Source organism: Mandrillus leucophaeus, unplaced genomic scaffold (assembly GCF_000951045.1).
Source record: "Mandrillus leucophaeus isolate KB7577 unplaced genomic scaffold, Mleu.le_1.0 Scaffold747, whole genome shotgun sequence".
Lineage (NCBI taxonomy): Eukaryota > Metazoa > Chordata > Mammalia > Primates > Cercopithecidae > Mandrillus > Mandrillus leucophaeus.
In genome coordinates this window covers 147,944-170,960 of record NW_012108108.1, presented here as the reverse complement: position 1 = coordinate 170,960, position 23,017 = coordinate 147,944, and the positions used below count along the sequence as shown (strand labels likewise).

The 23,017-nt window shown below is 35.2% G+C and overlaps 1 protein-coding gene across 1 annotated transcript in view; it reads left to right on the top strand.

The window, feature by feature from the left end:
- LOC105529076 (protein TANC2-like) overlaps nt 1-23,017 on the top strand; it is a gene marked incomplete at its 3' end in the record, with an annotated part of 274,386 nt that overhangs the window by 112,915 nt on the left and 138,454 nt on the right. Inside the window, exon 3 of the mRNA XM_011966129.1 lies at nt 3,161-3,232. Within this exon, the coding sequence (XP_011821519.1) occupies nt 3,161-3,232 (72 nt within the window). The remainder of the gene's footprint in view (nt 1-3,160; nt 3,233-23,017) is intronic.

The following is a 23,017-nucleotide window of genomic DNA, read 5'->3' as shown; positions in this document are numbered from 1 at the left end:
GAACCACATGTGTTTGTTCATCTAGTATTGAAAACCACCACCCTAGTCTCTACAGTACTATAAGGGGTGTCTTTTTAAAATGCAAATTATTGTAGGTAAATGCATTTAAAGATTTTTTAAAAACACATTAAGCAGGTAGATCAGGGTTCTTAGTTGTTTCTCACAGTGTAATTTCTATGACAGCACATGCAGGTTAACATTGTGCGTAACTACAGGTGAGTTAAAAATGTTTCCATCTCAAGTAGTTGATTTGATAAGAGTTATTCATGTATCAATGTCATGAGCATTGACCTTTCACTAAAAAGAAAATATATCATATTTTCACACTGTAAGCATTTAGAAAGAACTAGTTTTACTTATTTTTCTTGTTAGAGCAGCTTTTTTCTTGAATTCCTTGTAAAGCATGTATACCTAAGCTTGCGGTGATAGATTTCATAGATGTGGGGAACAGATGCATGATAGGGACTTTAGTTACCCAAGCATGGGTATACAGAATGTCACGTACTAAATTGTCTTAATAGAGTGTAGAATTTTTTTTTTTTTTTTAAAGAGACAAAGTCTCTTCGTGTCGCCCAGTTGGAGTGCAGTGGTGTGATCTTAGCATAGCTCATTGTAACCTGGAATTCCTGGCCTCAAGCCGTCTTCCCACCTTGGGCTCCCAAAGTGCTGGGATTACAGGCGTGAATCATTTTGCCCAGCCCTAGAATTTCTTAAATAATGGTATTCATTAGAAAGGAACAGTAATAGAGACCTGGGGCGGCAGTGTACCAGAATTCCTATGAGGTACATTATTTTGGTTGTGTCCAGTTCATTGTCAAGAGAAGCTCTCTTTTAGTAGAATGAATAAATAGAACAAACTTGGGTTTTGGGAAAAACATTTTTTTTTTTTTCTTTAGAAAGTATGTCTTTTGATTTTATATTGGAAGCAAATAGGAAGATGATGTTGTAAGACTGAGTCTTCATAACCTGCTTTGTTAGAATGCCTCTATTCTGTAAAGGAAGAATTGCTGTAGTTACTGATTAGTGCTTTTTTAACATCGTTTTCGTGAGAAAAGAATAAAATGGGAACATGACTTGAACTTAGAATATTTAATAAATTTGGGTAGAAATTAGTATCAGAGAGATGTATTGAGTTAAACATCCTTGGGTTAAAATCCCGTTTCACTTTTACTGGTTTTGTCACTGGATTTCAGTTAGTCACCATGAGTTTCAGTGTTCTTAGCTGTGAAATAGGACTTTACTTCATAGGGCTTTGATGAACTATATAAAATACCTGGCAGAGAGTACATAGTAATTGTTGGCCGCCTTTCTGTCTGTTCTTAAATACATTTTAGAAAGAAGAGAAAACTTTAGGATTTTTGGACATACTGAATATTAATTCACAAGAGAGTGAGGTGGAAGGAATCATAGAGGGTTTAAAACTTAGAAATTAAATTTGAGTTGACCCAGTTGAAATACTGAGCCTTATTAAAAAGAATCCATATAATTTACAGAGTTGTTTACTTAGAATTTGAAGTACAGTTAAGAGGGATTATAAACGTTCACATTTCCTTTAAAAGGGCAAAATTAAATAATTTAAGTTTTAATTTCAACAGAGGCAGATCACCCATTCAGAGATGATAATCCATGACTTGATTTTTGCTTTAATTTTTTAAAATAAGGTCAAAGAAAAATTTCCCATATTTGTCTTTCAGATAACACCTTGTTTTGTCAACATGTCTTTTTATTCAAATATGGTAACTTATGTAGTAACAGCAGAACTAAAATAATATTTAAACTGATTTATATTTAAACAGGATTTTCATACTGGAAGGAAAAATATGGTTGCCTATTACTTTGAGTATCTTTCTATGTGATAAGTTATTTTACAAATCTGACTAATTAAATTAGTGGAGTGTTTTACTAGATTACTGTGGACTAAGAGATATTAATATTTCCTGGCAATGTACTTACTATTTTGTATTGTCATTGTATATTTGGAATCGATTAAATGCTGCTGTACTTGCTAGTTTAACAGCCCTCCACAAAATGAAGAATAGTTGATCTATATACATGAATTGGATTTAATTATTGCTAGGCCTTACATATAATAAATATATTTAAAAGGAAGCTTTCTATCAATAATGAATTAAAAAACAGGCCATCTGTTTAAAAAGCAATAGATGTTAATACGCGAGCTCTATTACAAAGAATAAACCATAGAGTAAGTAGATGACAGAGCAAGAACACTCTTTATTAAACCTGCTTACAGCTACTACCCCTTTTCCATGTCGAGTTAAAAAATAAGTGATTGTATGAAAGAAAGAACAAAGGAAATTGTTGATGCCTTAATGCATTTATCTGATTAAAGTGATAACAAATTTGTAAGTGTATAGACCACTCTGTTAAAGATTTTGCTTGGTTTAGTTTCATTTTTTATATTATACTTTACATTCTCAGTGTATTAATTTCTGTTTTACTGTGCCTATTTTAATGAATTTATGATGTGTAATTTTTCTGTTTCTGTGTAACAAAATTGAGGGAATTATTTACATAAAGTAAAATTTGTTTTAACTTTTCTTAAAGTGCATGAGTGTTTTGCTTATTTCTTAAAAGAAGATGTATATAATGAAATGGATTTGTTTCTATATAATTTTAAAAATCATGGTAAACTCAAGATTTATTTGGTTTTTAGCTTTTATTGATTTCTTTTATAGGTTTATTGATTTTTATCTCTTATAAAACATAATGTATGTAATTCTTATTATAGTAAAACAGTCCTAGGGATTATTTGATGTACTGTTGTACTTTAGACAGAAAAAGCAGCTGTAATTAATTTAAAAGATTGTTTTAAATCAGGCCTTCTTAACTGGAATTCTGTGACTGAACTTTGGAGTTGCTAACTTTCCTTCATTATATACAAAGGAGAGTATATACATATGGGGGAGGGGAAAAACTCCTACACTTTCTTAAGACTTCAAGAGGGGAGTGTAAACCCACAAAAATAAGGGTAAGAACCATTGGTTTATATAAGAAAAATCCTCAAATATTTTAATGATCCAGATTATAGGAAATACAAATAAATGATCCATATAGTAGTTTTAATATGTAGATAATGTCAGAGACACTGTTATGTCAATCTCATTATCTATTTACTTATGCTGTTTTTAATTTTATGCAGATGGAGGGAGCGAGGAACCACCGGATCGAAGACAGTCAAGTGTAGACTCTCGCCAAAGCCGCTCTGGGCAAGGTAAATTTTCATCAAATTGATTATTAAATTTCAAAAAATAACATTAGATATTTCTTTCTAGTACTTAATTTGGAAACTAGGATATTGCCATGGTATAGTTTAGGTAGTCTAGTTTCTCATTTAGGATTTAAATGATATGATATAAAAATCTGTATATTATTTATTCAAGATATAAGAAAATTAAATATTGTCTAGTGCCTGCGTTTTAAATGATATTAAAGTTTAAGTAATTTTGAAGCATTATGGTATATATCGAGATACCACTTTTGGAATGTAACCAAAAGTGAATTTTCAACATTTGTTGGAGTATCATCACACACTGGTTTTTAAAATTTCATCAATATAGTATTTGTTGTCGTAGCTCTCTCAGAAGAAATGGTTTTTGTTGGTAATTGCTATGTTAGGATCTTCCTTCTTATTTTCCTTTTCTATTTAAAATTTGTTATCACAGGCATTTGATTAATTTTTGAAGGGACAACTTTGAAAGTAGGTAAAAACATTCTGAGTCAGTGAAATCTCCAGTTAGACCTTTTCTAAGTTATTTAACATTGCATGACCACCAGCTCTGCATTCCTTTTTCTTTATAGTACTTATCACCTTCGTATTTATTCTGTTTATTTTCTCTGTTCAAAACTAGAATGGATGTTTTGTGATAGCAGTGATTTTTGTGCTTTGATCACTGCTGTATCCTTAAGTGCCAATAATAAGTACATAGTATATAGTAGTCACTAAATAAATGGTGAATGAATGACTTGATCTCAAAGAGAATGAGAATTGAGAACCCAAACTGATGAACAGATTATAAAATTTCAATCATTTATTGAGTTAGGTTTTCAAAAAATCTGTAATAGCGTAAAATAAAATAAAGCTCAGATTTACAAATGTGCAGTTTTTAATTCTGTAAAAGCTTCAGATTTATTTATTCTATAATCGTGTCCCTCTTTTTCTCCAACTTTGCTTTTCCCAGGTTTTAGAGCTCTACTATTTTTATAAAATTGTTTGTTGCAAAATAAAAAGAAGAATAATATGTGTTGAAAATTTTAAATTGTGCTAAACTTAATCATACTTAAGTAATAAGCATGTATTATGACTATGTCTGGAATTTATCTTGTTCACTCTTATTTTCCCTGTAAACATATTTTGATATAAAAATGAGATTATCTATGCAAGACTCTAAAAATAACATCAGTACAAATTATTACTAAAATTGTTGTAATTATTAAATGTCTTAAATTTTATCAAATATCAAATACAGATGTGTGAAATCACTTATCTAATTTACTCTGAGCTTTTCAGTTAAAATATTTTTCAAATCAATGAGCGTAATTGAATTTTATTAACAAAGCTAAAACTTCAAACAACAAAACCAGAGATTTCTGTGATCCAGAGTACAACTACCTGATCTCAATTTGAAATCACCAGGAATTGTATCATTGTTAGAGTTAATTGATAGTAAAAGCATGTTTCTTAACTTTTTAGATACTTTGTTTGTAATATCTCTTTATTCAAAAGAAAAAAAAAATTTATTTTGAGACAGAATCTTGCTCTGTCACGTAGGCTGGAGTGCAGAGTGCAATGGCTTGATCTTGACTTACTGCAACCTCTGCCTCCTGGGTTCAAGCGATTCTCCTGCCTCAGCCTCCAGAGTAGCTGGGATTACAGGCCCAGCTTTTTTTGTATTTTTAGTGGAGATAAGGTTTCACCATGTTGGCCAGGCTGATCTCAAACTTCTGACCTCAAGTGATCCATTCACCTCAGCCTTCCAAAGTGCTAGGATTACAGGTGTGAGCCACCATGCCTGGCCAGAAAGAAAATTTTAAAAAACTATAATGAGTTGAAATGAATGAGAAATAGTATTATTAGGAGTAAAAGATGGGATGAGCATAAAACGCTTGTTACCTCCAGAAACCCACTGAAAGATCAGTAAGGAAGGATTGGAAGGAGAAAATATCAACACAGTTTTAGAAACTGGAGAGTATATGAATAATTGAAAACTGAATTCTAACAGTAGCAGAGGAAATCAACAAAACAACCTCAAGAGGTCTCAACAAGCTTGAGAATGACAGTGTGTGGAAATGGAGATGAAATGACAATTGGTTGAAAGTCAGATGAAGAAGCATTGGATTTCTGGGACTTCCTCCCTAAAACCATCTAACCAGTCAGCTGGGCAAATGCTGAACTCCTCACCCCTAACCAAAAGCAAAATTTATATTTAGGAGTGGGGAAAACCAGAAACACTCTAGCCTGGGAGACACCAGGCATAGTTGAGGGCAGAAGTCCCATGCTAAAAATAGGAGAATTGGACCTTAGATATCTCCCTCCTGTCTTTCTCCTACTGGGCTCCCAGAATACTGGCAGTTAGACCTTCAGATTTCAGGCAGGAGGTTGGAAAAAAATGTCTTTTCTGGAGAATCTGACCAAAAAAAAGGAAGATAAAAGAAGAAAGAGGAAATTTAGTCATCAGAGATTCCTGAAATAAACAGGCCAGTTAGCTCACTCCGTGTATCAAAGCTCCAAATCAGCTTTTCAGTCCTGTGCTCTTAAATATGAGCAGCTAACAAAGATTAGTAGATATTTGAAGAAGCTCTCTAAATGTATGAAAGATAGAAATTAAATGGAATAAAACAACTTGGAGAGACAAACATTTTGCAGAGGAAAATTATATAACTGTTATCCCCAGAAATAAGAGAAAATAACCGTGAGACAAGAAAAAAGTACATAGAAGAGTGGTATTATGACTTTTAAAAAAGGCTCTTAGGCATTGAAATTCTGATAGTAAAAACCAAAAACTCCATAAAATTATCAGAGGCTAATGTGCTGAAAGAATCTCTGAAAAAATGGAGCAAAAGGACAAAAATATAAAAAGAAACGGAGGAGTGTTAATAAAAATCACAGGATCATTCCAGGAATTTCAATATTCAAATAATAGTTGTCAAAAGAAACACCAGAGAAAATGGAAAAGAAATCATCAACGAGATGATTGAAGATAATTTTCTTAACTGAAGAGCATAAAGTTTCCTGACTGAAAAGGCTCACTCTATGCTCAGTACAGTGGATGAAAATAGATCCAAACTAAGGCACATTGTGGTGAAATTTGAAATCACTGGGGCCAAACAGATCGTTCATGCTTCTGGGGGGTGGGAGGGAATGAGTTGGCTTTGCACTTCTCAGTGGTAGCATTGGAAACTGAAAAATAAAGCAGCATCTTCAAAATTCTGAAGGAAAATAATTTTCAATCTCTGAATTCCATATGCATTGATACTATTATTCAAATATAAGAATAGAATTAGATATGTACATTTTCAAAAACAATCTGCCTGTCTTACACACTTTCTAAGGAATCTGTTGAAGGATGTGATCCATCAAAATAAAAAAGACAGACAAATGAAAGAAATGAACTGCAAGAGATAGGAAAGTCAAAGCAGAAAGATCTTTCAGAATGACAATAAAAAGAAGGGGATAAAGGGCTAGCAGTTCAGATTGGAGTGGGTTAGAAGCCTCCAGAAGAGCCGTCTTCAGGAAAATGAGATTGGTAGAAACCAGATGCAGTTAATTGTCTTTAGAAAAGTTTTAGACAACTAATGAGAGTCCGAAGATTGAATTGGTGATAAATACATAAAATAGTAAGCAAAAGAAAGTTCCGAACTCCAGGGAAAATAAATAATGTGTAGGAAAGGAGATGTTAGAATAATGTGTTCAGTTCTTTAGCAGAATCCAGAGTAATTGATGTCCAAGCGAGTCACCTCCAGTAGAAAACCTGATCTTACTACTTAAGTAGATCTTACTACTTACTCCAGTAGAAAACCTACTTAAGTATGTGGTACAAATATTTTCATTATTTATTTGATTTGGACTATTATGATAGGAAGCAGTGCTCTAAAGGAGGGCAGGTCTGACCTGTGACTTGTTTTTGTATGGTTGGTGTATTTGATTTGCTAAGAATTTAAATTATTTTTGCATCTATATTCACGTGGAATATTGACTTTTCATTTTCTTGTTTTCTACTGTCTTTGTCTGGTTTTAGAATCAGAATAATGCTGGCCTCATAGAGTAAGTTGGAAGTTTCAACTTCAGTTTCCTCCTCTTCAGTTTCCTAAGCTACATCCTGTAGAATTGATATTATTTCATCCTTAACTGTTTGATACAATTTATCAGAAGCTAACTGGGCTTGGAATTTTATTTGCTGGAAGGTTTTTAAATGTGAATTCAAGTTATTTAATAAATATAGGACTATTCAAATTACGTGTTTCTTATTGAGAAACATTTTAATATCTGCATAATCTGTAGTGATGTAAGCATTCTCATTTCTGATACTGGTAATTTGAGTATTCTTTCTCACTGTCCTGATCATTTTGGACAAAGATTTGTCAGTTTTACACATCTCAGAGACTATCAGTTTCAGTTTTGTATTTGGTTTCTGTATTGCTTTCCAGTCTTCTATTTCGTTGATTTATACTTTGTCCTTTATTATTTTCTTTCTTCTGCCTGCCTTCAGGGTTTAATTTTATCTTTTCTTGTTTCTTAAGGTAGAAGCTGGGGTCATTGATATGGGAGCTTTCTCTTCTAATATAGGAGTTCAGTGTTAGAAATGTCTATTTACTGCTTTAGTTATGTTATGTAGATTCTGATAAGTAGTATTTTCATTTAGTTCAAAATACCCTTTTGATTTCTTCTTTGACTCATGTGTTATTTAGAAGTGTGTTGATGTAGTTTCCAAACATTTGGAAGTTTTTCAGATATCTTTGTCTTATTGATTCTTACTTAAATTTCATTGTGATCAGAGGACAAACTTTCTGTAGGTTGAATCGTTTTAAATTTGTTGAGACTTGTTTTATGGCCCAGGAAATGATCTGTTTTAATAACTGTTCTGTGTGCACTTAAAAAGAATGTGTATTATGCTGTTTTAGGGCGGAAGGTTCTATAAATGTCAACCTGGTCACGTTGATTGATAGTGTTATTTAAGTTTTCTATATTCTTGCCCATTTTCTTTCTACTTGTTGAACAGCAAGGAATATTGAAATCTCAGGCTATGAGTGTGGATTTGTCTATTTCTCCTTGCAGTTCTCTCACATTCCTTGTACCACTGGTCCTCTAATAAGAAAAGTTCCTCTTCCTCAGAGATTTATGTGTCTCCTCAGCTATAGCTGCTGGTTGTGAGATGGGCTTGCCTAGGGACAGGGCTGGAAGAGAAAGGTAAAGGAAGAAAAAGCCAGGGGATTTCCCCCATTCACTCAGTCCCATATAGAGGCCCTCCATTCCCACTTTCTAACCAGAAAGAGAAGACTTATTTTGTATCTCTTTGTGTTTGTTCCTGGTGTGTAGTTTCAGGATTTGGATTCAGTCTTGGGGTTTGGGGTACATAAAAAACAGCTGGAAACTCATTGCTGAACTGGTTGTACTTTAAGTTCTAGTTTTCTTCCACAGTTTGCCCACTAGTGTTTTCTTTTCTGAGTCTCAGGTTGCTGGTTCATCATTCTTTCCAGGATTTTCAGTTATATTCAGGGGTTTTAGTTACATTCAGTTAAGGCATAGTGTGCCTACTTCATCTTAACCCAGAACCAGTACCCTTCCATTTTATTACAATACAGATAGTACTCAAAATATTGTAAAATTAGTGTGCACCAATATCAACCTACTGGGACAGATGCTAGTTCATTCAGAACAAACGCTAACTGTAAACAGCTGATCCCCATACAGGTGCATACTGCCTGATAATCTGCCTTGATTGTGGATACCGTTTCTATTTCATGTTTCTTCTCCAGTAGCAGCAGAAATATATGATGTCTGTTGGACTGTGCCAATTTCTTATCCTCTGTGCATCAGGGTCCTTTTCTTTCCTGTGTGTTAACAAGTTCCTTGGCTTCTGATCTGTCTCTCCAGTACAGTGGATTTTGACTCAAACATGCTCATACTCACTGTTCCAGTTTAGGGGCAGGAACCTCCAATGTCTTCTGCTTATTACATGTCAGAGATAGGAGATGGACTCTTGAAATGTGACTGTAAAACTGATTGTGTTAGTTTAACCCCGGTATGACTGTCGCAGGTTAGGTGGTTATTTTCTACTCTCCAATGGCATATTATATATAATTGGACTATTTTACTTACTGTATTTTGTCTTGTCTATGGGTCTCCATTTTTCCTAGTAATATAGGAGTTTATTAATAGTAGGGTCTTTGCATACAGAACAGTGCTAGTGCCTTGTATTTAGGCTATCAAGTTTGATGAAGGAAACTATAGTTCTAGGAATTCAGATTCTGTATTTCAGGAATCTTGAGTTACTTTATCAGAGGTATTTTTTTGTTTTGTTTTACTGGCTCCATTTTCTGCATTAAATGATTTTTTTTCCATTAGCCATCATATATATGTAAGCAACTTACTTGGTTCTAGACATTAAGTAGGTAGATGAGCCAGCATGATATGGTTGAAACCCAGTTTTTATTTTCTTTTGCAAAAATAGCATTATGTAGGCATTGAGTTCTGGTGTACAAGATGTGTACTGGTGTAATGATGTCCATGAAACCAGCTCATGCTGGAAGATGGGAAAATGTGTACAGTGTGGCTTTGCATGACTTCCATTATTTGTAGCCAACTTTATTTGATTAATACCAGCTGATGTGTCAATAGAACTAGTATATTAAATTGTCAAATATACTATATTCTGATCCTCTTTCCTTGCAAATATGTAAAATATTTAGTAGAAATGAGATGTTTATGCTCTTGAAACACACAAATTATTCTTCAGTCTGGAAAGTTACAATGATTTCTTTCTTGAACCAACTGTGGTTAATTACATAGAGTGACAAGGAAATTATTTCAATATTCAGTGTATTACTTCTTTATCTCAGTATAAGAATATATCAAGTATAGTAGCGTTACTGATGAATAAGACTGTTTTGTGTATGTGCCAGGTTGTGGATTAGGTGCTTTCACATAATCCTCATTGAATTCTCGGAATAATGTTGTGAAATCACCATTATTTTCCTACAGGAAATATTAATTTTATAATATATTCTGGCTTTATACTTATCTACATCCCAAGTTTCAAATCAGCATTGTTGGTAGCATGTATTTAGAACCTTTTCATTCTGATATATAAAGTACATATTTGTTTGTTGGTGGTTGGATAATATTTGGAAGATCTGAGCTTAAATGATAAATCCCTCTGAAATATCTTTATTTCTAGTTCTGTATTTCTTCTGAAATTTAATTTGTTGTAGATTTTTCTAAATTAAAACACACTATTTTTATAAAATTAAACTTGGGATGCCTCTTGGAATACGTAGCCCCAACTTGAGGCCAATAGTTCATTATTATTTGGAATGTTAGGGATGTGTCAGAATGCATTTTTATATTTTAGTCATACTTTATATTTTTTATTGTTATAGTTTCATTAATTTTTTAAAAAGTTAATTTGTACCAAACAATGTAGACATTTAAAAAGGATATGTTAAGGCTTCTTCCTATTCCACTCTCCTAAAGTAAGAAATACCTACATTCAGTCTGTATCTTTCCATGTTTTCCTCTGAGCTCATACTGGCATATGCAAGATGCATATGCATATACGAACTAGTTTGAAGGTTTTTGAAAAATAAAATGCAGTTTTAGTTCTCCCTTCTCTCTCCATCAGCAGTATAGCATGGCCATCCCTCCAGGAACATACTTAAATTGTTAATTTCTTAAAATCTGCATGTTGGTTGATGGTGTAAGTAACCCATTACGTATTCCACTATTTCCTCATATATGAGTGCTCAGATTTGCAAAGTGATTATGATAATTAATTTATAATCTTAAGCTCTTGGAATACGTGGCCCCGAGCACATTATGTATCAGAACATATTAAATATTCTATTTAACTTATGATAATTGGCCTAATTAACACTAGAAGCCTTGTAGAAGCCACTCCTTGCTTATTCACCTTTATGAAAGAAAAGGAATAAAAGCATGACAACTAAAAAGTTTGCAAGGCCGGTTGCTGTGGCTCATGTCTGTAATCTCAGCACTTTGGGAGGCCCAAGGCGGGTGGATCATGAGGTCAGGAGATCAAGAGCATCCTGGCTAACACGGTGAAGCCCCGCCTCTACTAATTATACAAAAAACAAAAAAAGAGAGCTGGGCGTGGTGGCAGATGCCTGTACTCCCAGCTACTCAGGAGGCTGAGGCAGGAGAATGGCGTGAACCTGGGAGGCGAAGCTTGCAGCGAGCCGAGATTGTGCCACTGCACTCCAGCCTGGGCGACAGAGCAAGACTGTCTCAAAAAAAAATAAAATAAGTTTGGTAAAGGTATGAACATCTAGAAAGATTTGTATTTTAAAATATTCTTAGGTGAATTTTTCTGGTAAGATATAAAAGTTATAAAAGCTCCTTTGAAAAACTTTATAAGTCTTTTTGAAGGGTCATAAACAGTTGGATAAGAAATGATGAGGAAGGGATCTATTGGTAAAGCCTGGGGAAAATTATTATGGAGTTGATACATTTTTTGTTTTGTTTCATTTGAAGAGCAGTTGGTTTTAATGTTTTTTTCCTAGTGAAAGACTGAAGAACTAGTTCCCACAAGGGGGCAGAATAAGACAAACCTGAAAACCTTTGCACTATAAACAGAAGTGGTAGATAACGAATGTAACAAAATTTATTTTAAATTTATAGTTGATTTATTAAAAAGGAAGGGGAAATCACAAGGAGCTAGAAATGAGCAGAGAGGTAATTTTCCGCTCATCCTGTGAATGGTACCATATACTGGCATATCTACCTACCTATCCCCCAGCACATGTATGGACTGCTGGTAGGGTGGTCATTCAGCTGTGGTCTTAGATTAGTATTGATGAGTGGAAGTTCATTTTGCTAAGTTCATGTATAAACTCCATCCCTTTGTTAATGAGGGTAGGGTAGAGTGGCTGGGTAGGCCATTTTCATTGGCTGAGACTGACTGAGTCCCCAGAACAAGCCATCTTATTTACCAGGTCAAGCAGCCCCTTCTCTGCCGTGTTTGCTCTTTGTCAGGGATTCACATGGGGCATAAATTATTTCATATGTGTTCCCTTTCAAGGAGATACAGCCAAATTCTTTGACACTAGATATCTTTGTAATCAGTTCTGTAATTGTTCCTTTCAAGTCTCTGAATATCCAGTAAAACCATTAAACACTGTCCGTGAGTCAGTATAGAATAGTACCTGTTATCTCTCCTTACAATTGAAACGGACAATCAGGCCCTGCTCAAATTTCTGCCACAGGGAGGGCTTCACTTCTTCACTTCACCACTCCTTCAGGACCACCCCTGAATGGAGCTGCTGTGCTATTGTCACCTACATGTCATGCAGAACCATCATTAAACAAGGCCTGACTTTTTTTCCTTAGTCAGATGGTCATAGAAAAATTCTCCATGAGATCAGATCTTACATCCAAATTGAGAGAAAAGAAATGATGTAGCAAAAGTAGGAGCCATGGACTTATGGCTACTTACTCATACCGATTATTTATGATTCAAGACCTGCTGAACCCTCATCTCACATACACTCTTCCATCTGATGATGAAGTGCTGCAGTGCACACCCAATTATATTGTTTCGTTGGTCTAGTAATACTAAGTTCACGGCAGGCTGCCCAGGTCACATGGTAATATGGTGGCACATGGTCAAACCATTTATTCTAAGCCCTGTAATAAGCCAAAAACTATTCTTTCCAAAAAGAATAATAGTTTTTTGCAGAGGATGGCATAGCTATTTTTCAAAATACTCATGGTCTGCCCTAAGATTCACCTGAAGTTCTGCAATAAGCCTCTTCCCAAGATACCTAGTTTAGTTGCTACTTCCTGTTCACCAAGTCTTATGAACATACTATTAGTGTGGTAGACCAGCATAGTGCCCTATGGAATGGAAAGGCACTTAAAGTAACAGTGGATTAGATTATGACCTGAATAAGTTATAAAAATTTACCATAATTCTCCAAGATTTGTCTGTCTTTTGCACAGACCACATAGGTGAGTTAAATGGGGATGTGGTAAGAGTAATCATCCATGGATTTTTCTAGTCTTTGGTGGTTGGATCATACTTCTTAATCGTACTTTCTAGAGACTGATTGGACTTGATTCTGAATATAGGTCTAGAACTTCATGGTATAATACATAATAATTGGCCACATGTAGCTACTGAGCACTTGAAATTTGGCTGATAGGAAGCATGATATTCTTTACATGTAAAATACATGCCGGATTTTGAGACTTTCTGTCTTTCCGTTCATTTTGGGAATGTTTGCCTTTACATAGTGAAGCATTGTTATAGAGTTGCCTTAAAGTCTTTGTTTTTTGTTTTTTTTTTAAATTTCAACATCTGTGTCATCTCAGGGTTGACATTTGTTTATTGACATTTCACTTTCAAGTTGTGATTTTCCTATTTATTCATATGCCAAATAGTTTAGGATTGTCGTAGATACTTTGAATATTATTTCATGAGACCCTGAGTTTTGTTTAAATCCTAAGAAGAGTGTTGATTTTTGTGTCTGTGTGTCAGAGGCCAGTCACCCAGATTATGTCCAGGACAGTTTTCTACCTGCCTTCTGGAGTCTGTGGTCAAATACCAGTTCAAGTTTTAAAGTATTTGCAGTGCTATTTAGGTCAGTTCCACGAGTGTGACCCACTGTGCATTTTGGAACCAGAGTAGTGGTATAACTTGTAGCTCTGTTACAAAAGCCTATAGTATGCTGTTTAGGATCAGATCCATGCACACACAACTCAGAGGTGAGCCCAATAGTTCATCCACAACATTATGGGATTGTTTTCTTGATCTCTTATCACCACAATCTCACCAACATTTTCCAGTTCCCCAGGACCTTTCTGCCCAGTCCTCTGGACAGAAAATGGAGGCTTCAGTTTAACTACTCTGCCAGTCACTTCCTGTAGCTGTGTCTTCATCCAGACCAAGTGATGGGAGAACAGACAGAGAAAAAAGCAACAGCAATGAGGATGTGCTTCACACCCTTGGGACCACAACTCCTGGGATAAGAGAAAAAGATTCCCTTCTCTCAGAGTTCAGGTGCTTGGCCAGTCACCACTACCATATCTGTGCTGCTACTACCATGAAATTGCCTGGGAACTGGGATGGAAGAAAAGGGGGAAAGGGAAAAAAAAGGGGGAGGTTTTCTCCAGTCTCTTGGAGCCATAAGGGCCCCTTTTCCTGGTCCTCAGACCAGAAAGGGAGGGATTCTCTTGGAACTTTTTCTGACCTTACCCAGTAGATACTTCTCTGAGTTTTGAGCTCTCCAAGCCAGGTAAAATACAAGGAAAAATCATAGTAAACTCAATACCATTTCAGAACTTTAAGTTCTGTGCTCCGTCCCCAGTCTGCCTGATAATATTCATTTTCAGTCTTCAGAGCTTTTGGATATTGTCAAATGCTTTTTATGGATCTGATCATATGGATATGATCATGTGATTTTTCTTCTTTAGCCTGTTCATGTGATTGATTTTATTAATCAATTTTCAAGTGTTGAGCCAGTCTAGCATACCTGGTATAAATACCTTAGTCATGGTGTATAATTCCTTTTATACATTGTTGGATTTGATTTGTGAATATTTTATTGAGAATTTTTGCATCTATGTTCATGAGAGAAATTTCTGTAGTGTTCTTGTTGTATCTGTCTGGTTTTCACATTAGGGTAATGCTGACCTTATAGAATAAGTTAGGAAGTAGTCCTTCTGCTTCTACCTTCTGAAAAAGATTGTAGAGAATTCGTATAATTTCTTCCATAAATGTTTAGTAGAATTTACCAGTGAACCCATCTGGGCCTGGTGCTTTCTGTTTTAGAAGGTTACCAATTGCTGATTAAATTTATTTAATAGTTATAGGCCTGTTCAGATTGTCTATTTTTTCTTGTAAGAATTTTGCCAGATTGTGTTTTTCAAGGAATTGGTCATTTTATCTAAGTCATCAAATTGTGGGTGTAGAATTGCTTATAATATTCCTGTATTGTCGTTTCGATGTTCATGAAATCTGTGGTGATACCCCCTCTTTCATTTCTGGGATTAGTAATTTGTGTCTTTCTCTCTCTCTTTTAGCCTGGCTGGCTAGAAGCTCCTCAATTTTATTGATCTTTTCAATTTTTTTTCTTTTCAAAGAACCAGGATGTGGTTTTGTTGATTTTTCTCTTATTGATTCCCATTTCAAATTTCATTGATTTCTGCTTTAGTTTTTATTATTTCTTTTCTTCTGCTTGCTTTGAATTTAATTTGCTCTTCCTTTTCTGGTTTCCTAAGATAGATGCTTAGATTATTGATTTTAGATCTTCCTTCTTTTCTAATATATTAAGCACTATAAATTTCAGTCTATCACTGCATCCTACAGATCTTGAAAAGTTGTATTTTTGTTTAGTTCAAAACATTTTAAAATTTCTTTTGAGATTTCTTCTTTGAACTGTGTGTTATTTAAATGTGTGTTTACTATCCAAGTATTTGGGATTTTTCAGCTCTCTTTCTGTTATTGATTTCTAGTTTAATTCTGTTGTGGTCTTAGAGCAACCATTGTATGATTTCTATTCTTTTGAGTTTGTTAAGGTGTACTTTATTGCCCAGAATGTGTTCATTCATAATGAACATTCCATGTGCACTTGAAAAGAATGTGTATTCTGCTGTGGTAATGTGAAGTAGTCTATAGGTGTCCATCATAATCAGTTGATTGATGGTGCTGTTGAGTTCAGCTGTGTCCTTACTGATTTTCTGCCTGCTGGATCTGTCCATTTCTGAAAGAAGGCTATCAAAGTCTCAAGTGTGATAGTGTATTCATCTGTTTATCCATGTAGTTCTTTCCATTTTTGCCTCGTGTTTTGATTCTCTCTTGTTACATACTCATCAGTCAAGACTGTTAAGTCTTGTTGGGGAATTGACTCCTTTAAAGTGGGTTTTTTGTAAGTAACACATTAGTTGGGTCTGTTTTTTTGACCCATTGTTACAATCTCTGACTTTTAATTGGTATATTTAGATCATTGACATTTGAAGTGATTATCGATATAGTTGGATTAATGTCTACCATACTTATTACTGTTTTCTGTTTGTTACCCTTTACAGTTTCTATATTTGTCTTCTACTCTTTTCTGCCGTTTGTTGTTTTAATTCAGAATTTTATATAATTCAATTTTCTTTCCTTTCTTATATCACTTATTTTTTCACCTTTTTTAGTGGCTGCGTAGGATTTGCAATATATATTTACAATAAACTTAAGTTCACTTTCAAATAATACTGTACTATTTCACAGGTAGTGCAGATACTGTGTAATAACAAAATATCCCTTATTCCTTCCTGGCATTCCTTATATCGTTGTCGTCATTTATTTTACTCACACACACAAGCATACATGCAAACGTGTGTATGTGTATATATATATGTTATACATATACACGTAGACACACAAGCATACATAATCAAATATATTGTTGCTGTTGTTACTTTGAACACCTTATCTGTTAGAACAATTAAGAATTTTTTAAAAAGTCTTTATCTTCACTTATTCATTCTCTAAAGCTTATTCTTTCTTTATGTAGATCAGACTTTCTGACCTATATCATTTTCTTTCTCAGAAGAACTTTTAACATTTCTTGCAAGGCAGGTCTACTGGCAACAAATTTTCTGTTTTTGTTTAGGAAAGTCTTTATTTCTCCTTCACTTTTGAAGGATGATTCTGCGGGGTACAGAATTCTAGGTTGTTTTTTTTTTAACCACTTTATTTCATTCTACTCTTGTATTGTTTCTGAGGAGATGTCAGATATATTAATAATTTTTTCTTTGCTTCTCTGTAGGTAAGGTTTTTTCCCCTCTGGTTTAATATTTTTTTCTTTCTCTGTGATTTTCTGAAGTCTGAATATGTTTTACTGAAGCTTAGTTTGTTTGGCATTTATCCTGCTTGGGGTACTCTGAGCTTTCTTGTTTATGGTTTGGTGTCTGACATTAATTTGGGGAAATCTTCAGTCATTATTGACTTAAATATTTCTTCTTCTGTAATTCCCATTATGCATATTTACACCTTTTGTAATGGCTCCACAGTTCTTAGGTGTTCTGTTCTTTTTTCTGTTTACTTTTCAGTTTTGAATGTTTTTATTCACATATCCTCAAGACCAGACTCTTTCCTCAGCCATGTCCAGTCTGCTAATGAACCCATTAAAGGCATTCTTAATTTCTATTCTAATGTTTTTGATCTCTGCATTTTCTTATTCTTTAATAGAATTTCCATCTACTTATACTACTTACTTGTTCTTGCATGTTGTCTACTTTTTTTCATGAAATCTCATAGCATATTAATAATAATTGTTTATATTTATAGTCAGAACCAGTGTATAGCAGGATGTTTAATCCCTGCTGTTGAGAGGTGAAGCCAGCTAGACTTCCTGGGTCGAGTGGGGACTTGGAGAACTTTTCTGTCTTACAAGAAATTTGTAAAACACACCAATCAGCGCTCTGTAGCTAGTTAGAGGTTTATAAAATGCACCAATCAGTGCTCTGTAAAAACGCACCAATCGGGGCTCTGTAGCTAGCTAGAGGTTTGTAAAATGCAGTAATCAGTGCTACGTGAAGTGGACCAATCAGCACTCTGTAAAATGGACCAATCAACTGGACATGGGCGGGGACAAATAAGGGAATAAAAGCTGGCCACACCAGCTGGCAGTGGTAACTCATCTGTATCCCCTTCTGCCCTGTGGAAGCTTTGGTCTTTTGCCCTTCACAACAAATCTTGCTACTCTTTGGGTCCGTGCCACCTTTGAGAGCTGTAACACTCACCACGAAGGTCTGCGACTTCATTCTTGAAGTCAGCAAGACCAGGAACCCATCGGAAGGAACCAACTCCGGACACACTGTAACTGGGTGTGTTTCTAATCCTTGCTCTGTCTCTTTCAACAGTATCTTTCCCCTTTTAATGTGTCTTGCAATTTTTCACTGAAAGGTAGACATGATGTTTTGAGTGAAAGGAACTGTGGTGAATAAACCTTTAGTAATGTAGTGTTCAGGTGCGTGGGAAAAGGAAGCATCCTATGGTACTTTCTTAAGTTCTTGTCTTTTGGTGAACCTGTGCCCCTTCACTGTGAACTTTACCAGTGCTTCTCTGTTTTTTTCTTTGTTTTTTGTTTGTTTGTTTTTCCCTTTCTCATAGTTAGGTGGAACAGGATGGCTGGAGGAGGCTGAAGTTTGGTATTTTTCATTCACAAGTTTGGTTAAGCTCTGGGAAAATAATTTCTCCTAATGGTTAAGAATACCATTCTCTGGTACATTTCAAAATGGTTACCTTCCTTCTTCCCCTTCTGGAAGCAGGAGTGGATTTTTCTTCAATAATTACTGAGAGCCTCATAGTGCTCCAGGAGATAAAACTCACAAAAGATTGGGGCCCCTCTGAAACTGGGTCACCTCCGAATTTTGATTTCTCAGGCTTGTCTGTGTGAGCCTCCAATAATTCATCATCTACAGTTGAGGTTTTCCTGCTTCTGTATTGGTTCCCACTGAGGTTGCTGCTTGTGGGTTTCTGCATTGGTAAGTTGTTATTCTCTATAGTCACCTGTCTGTCCCTCCAACTTTTGGCACAGCAGTTTACGTTGTAACTTCACTTCTCTAAAGAATGTAAGAAGAGTTGTTGATTTTTCGTTGTGTTTAGTTTTTTACATGTTAGATGAAGTGAAGACTTCTAAATTCCTTACATGCCAGATGGGAAACTTGAATTAAGCTCTGTGCATTTTTTCCAGGGTTTATAGTTGTATTCAATGAGAGAGACAAGATAGGGTATGTGTACTCCATCTTTCCTGGAATTGGAACCTAATTATATTTTTCAAATATATATCCTTACTGATTTTTTTTAAACAGTCATATGGTTTGTTTCCTTGTATTAATTCTCTTATGTAGAACAAGAGAAAATTTTTGGCTGAAGGCCCTCCTAGGTGGTATATAGTCTTAAGGTTTCTTTCCAGTGTGACTTTTCGTATCTCTAAAGGCAAGAAGGACTATTGAAGCCTTTCTAACATATTCATTACATATACGATTTCTCTCGTTTATATGTCCTCACCTTTTTCCATAGGCATAGGTTGAATAACTGCTGAAAACCTTCCCGGTCATTGCATTTATAGCCTTTCTTCCCAGAATGTGTCTAAACATGTTCAGTCATATTAAAGTTCCTGCTCAAGACTTTTCCTGAGTTTATCGTATTCATAGTGTTTCTCTCATATGTGTATAGCCATTGTAAGGTGAAAGTTTCTACTTTTTCCCAGTCAGTGCTGTTGTGGAGTTTTCTCCAACGTGGATATCCGCTCCAGTGCACAGTAAAATGAGCGCTCCTACTAAAGGTTCCCACAGTCTTCGTGTTGAGTTTTTGCCCAGTGTATATTCTCTTGTGCACTACAAAGCAGGAGCTGTTTTTGAAGAACTTTCCACACTGATTACAGTCATAAAGTTTGTCTTCGGTGTGAGATCTCATGTATGTTTTGGAGGTGACTATAGATCAAATACTGTCCTGCTCTGAAATTGTTCAAAGGGTTTCTTTTCATTTTGAATTCTCCCATGTCTCTGAAGGGAATATGGTTACTGAAGGCTTTTGTACAATCTTTACATTCATGGTTTGTCTCTTGCCTGTGATTTCTGTAGAATAACATTAGCACTCCTCTTGAAGGCTTTTCCATATAGATTTCATTCATAGAATTTATTTCATCAGGAGTCCTTTCTATTTGCATCCCACCGATACAGACAGAGTATTGAAAAGCTGAAAGTTTTTCCTTTTCTCATGTCTGCTATTACTACTTCTGTTCAAGTCTGCACTGGAGATTCTAGCCAGGGCATTAACGCCTCTGCAAGTAAAGATGTCCCTTCTGTGCTGAGATTGTGAGACGAAAACACCAAAAGAAGACCCTGGGACAGAGTAGTCCAGGCAGATGGAAGGGCCAGAGCTGAGTCTCCACAGAAGACTGGAGGCCTGAGTCAGCTTTGCCCCTCTGTCCAGCTGGGGGCTACCCTAATACCCATGTCTCAGTCAGGCTGAATTATGTGATACACAAACGAGAGAAAGTCCCTACTGTTAAGATACTGTCATTCTGGAGGAGTGAGAGAAATAAAAGAAGAAAGTCATATCAGGTAATGATAAGTGCTGTGTGAATTGAGGCGGAAAGTGGGAAGGGATGAAGTCAGAGAAGTTGGAAGGGGAGGAGGTGAGAGAATTAAGTAGGTGGGAGCCAGATCATGTAGAGCTTTGTAGACCATGGTAAAGATTTGGGTTTTAATTTTCTTCTGTTGCTGATTGACTTTATGATCTTTAATTAGTTATTAAACTTTCTCTGCTTATTTTTTTTTTAGTATTTAATAGTGTGTGATTGTGTGAGATAATTGTAGTCTCAGAGTGGTATAAATCTTTGCATGAAAGAACATTAGGAATAATTTAGGCCAAACCCCACTGTTTCAGACACACATGAAAGCCCTTTGAGAAATTATGCATTGTTATTGTGTATATTATGTTTGACATGCCTACACTCGTTTTAGGGACCAGATTACCACCTGTGCTGTTATTTTCTTTTGAGTACTTTTTAAAAGTGGACTTTGGAGATAAAATATCCAATTAGAAAAGTTCACAAATCATAAGTGTACAGTGATTATGTTATTACAAATTACTGTAGGTTTTTAAAAAGTCAGGTTTATTTAAATTTAATTTACATAAGTAAAATTTGCCATTTTAAGTGTACATACCATGAATTTTTACGAACGTATATAGTCATGTTAAATACCACTAAATCACATATAGCTTATTTACATAAAAAGTTCCCTCATGCGCCCTTGTAATCACTTGTCTCCCTCAGCCCAATCCCTAGCAACCGCTTAACTGTTTTCTAATACTATAACATTTCCCAGAATATTTTGTAAATGAAGCCATGTAGTATATAGTCTTTTGATTTTACTACCCTTTTTTTATTTTTGTGCACACATCAGAAGTTCATTCCTTTTATTGCTGAGTAAGATTCTGTTGTATGTATATGTCACAATTTGTTTATTCATCAGTTGATGGATATTTGGGTACTTTTCAGTTTGTGGAGAGTAATAATAAGTGTGCTATTTGTGTGTAGGAGGAGGGACATATATCTTCATTTCTCTTGGGTAAATTCCTAAGAGCTGGATTTCTGGGTCATATGGTAGGTTTACTTACAAACTGTCAAACTGTTTCCCAACTTATGTATACCAGTTGATATTGTTACCAGCAGTATATGAGATCTCTAGTTCATTCTTGACAGCACTTGGTTTTGCTAGTATTTTGTTTTTTAATTTTAGCCATTTTACTAGGTGTGTAGTAGTAACTCTTAGTTTGGATTACCATAATGATTAATGATGTTGAGCATCTGTATTAGGCCATTCTTTCATTGCTATAAAGAAATACCCGAGACTGGGTAATATATAAAGAAAAAGGTTTAATTGGCTCACAGTTTTGGAAGTTGTACAGGAATCATGGTGGTGGCATCTGCTTGGCTCCTAGGGAAGCTTTAGAGAACTTTCAGTCATAGTGGCAGGTGGATGGGGAAGCCACCTTCTCACATGGCGGGAGCAGGAGCAAGGGGTGGAGGGAGGTGCTGCACACTTAAATAACCAGATCTCATGAGAACTCACTGTCACGAGACAGCAACGAGCTATGAGGGATCCCCCGCTGGCCATCATCCAAACACCTCCCAACAGGCCCACCTGCAGCATTGGTAGTTACAATTCAACATGAGATAGGAGATATCCAAACATATTAACATCCATGTTTCTTACTTAGTGAAGTGTCTGTTCAGATCTTTTGCCCATTTTTAAAATTGGATAGTTTACATTCTTGTTCCTGAGTTAAGAGTTGTTTATAGCCTAACTAGCAGTCCTTTATTAGATATGTGTTTTGCAGATATTTTCTTTCATTCAGTACTGCTTTTCATTTTGTAACAGTATCATTTGAAGAGTAGAAATTTTTAATTTTTATTAATTCCAATTTACCAATTTTTTTATATGAACCCTATAAAAAGTGGGATCCTTTGTAAGAAATCTGCCTGACCCAAGGTCACATAGATTTTCTCCTATGTTTTCTTCTAAAAAGTTTATAATTTTATAGTTTTATAGTTTCTTCTAATAGTTTTATAGTTTTGTTTTTTAAACATTTTCGGTCTGTGACTAATTTCTCTTTGATGTTTTCGTGAGTAGAGGTATGCTTCAAGGTCCATGTTTTTGCATCTGGATGTCCAGTAGTTACAAAATTAATTGTTGAAAATATCCTTTCTACATTGAATTATCCTTTCACCTTTGTCACAAATTACTTGGCTATGTGTGTGATTCTTTCTCTGGATGCTCTAGACTGTTTCATTCATTTTGTGTCCATTGTTTTTCTAACACCATCTGAGCTCTGGATTACTGTACCGTATGGCAGGTCTTGAAATTAGGTACTGTTTGGACTCCAGTTTTGGTTTTGTTTGTTCAAAATTGTTGTGGCTATCCTAGTTCTTTTGTTTTTCTGTATAAATTTTAAAATTAGCGCGTTGATTACTATAAAAACAACTGTCTGCTATATTTCCATAGAGATTGCTTCAAATCTGTAGATCACTTTGGAGACAATTGACATAGTGATATGGAGTCTTCAGATCCATAAACATGGTACATTGCTCCATTTAGGTTTTTTGGATTTTGTTTTAGTTTTTTTAGAGACGGTATCTCACTGTGTTGCTCAGGCTGGTCTTAAACTCCTGAGCTCAAGCAGTTCTTCTGTCTCGGCTTCCCAAGTAGTAGCTGGGACTATAGGCACATGCCACAACTCCTGGCTCCATTTAGGTTTTT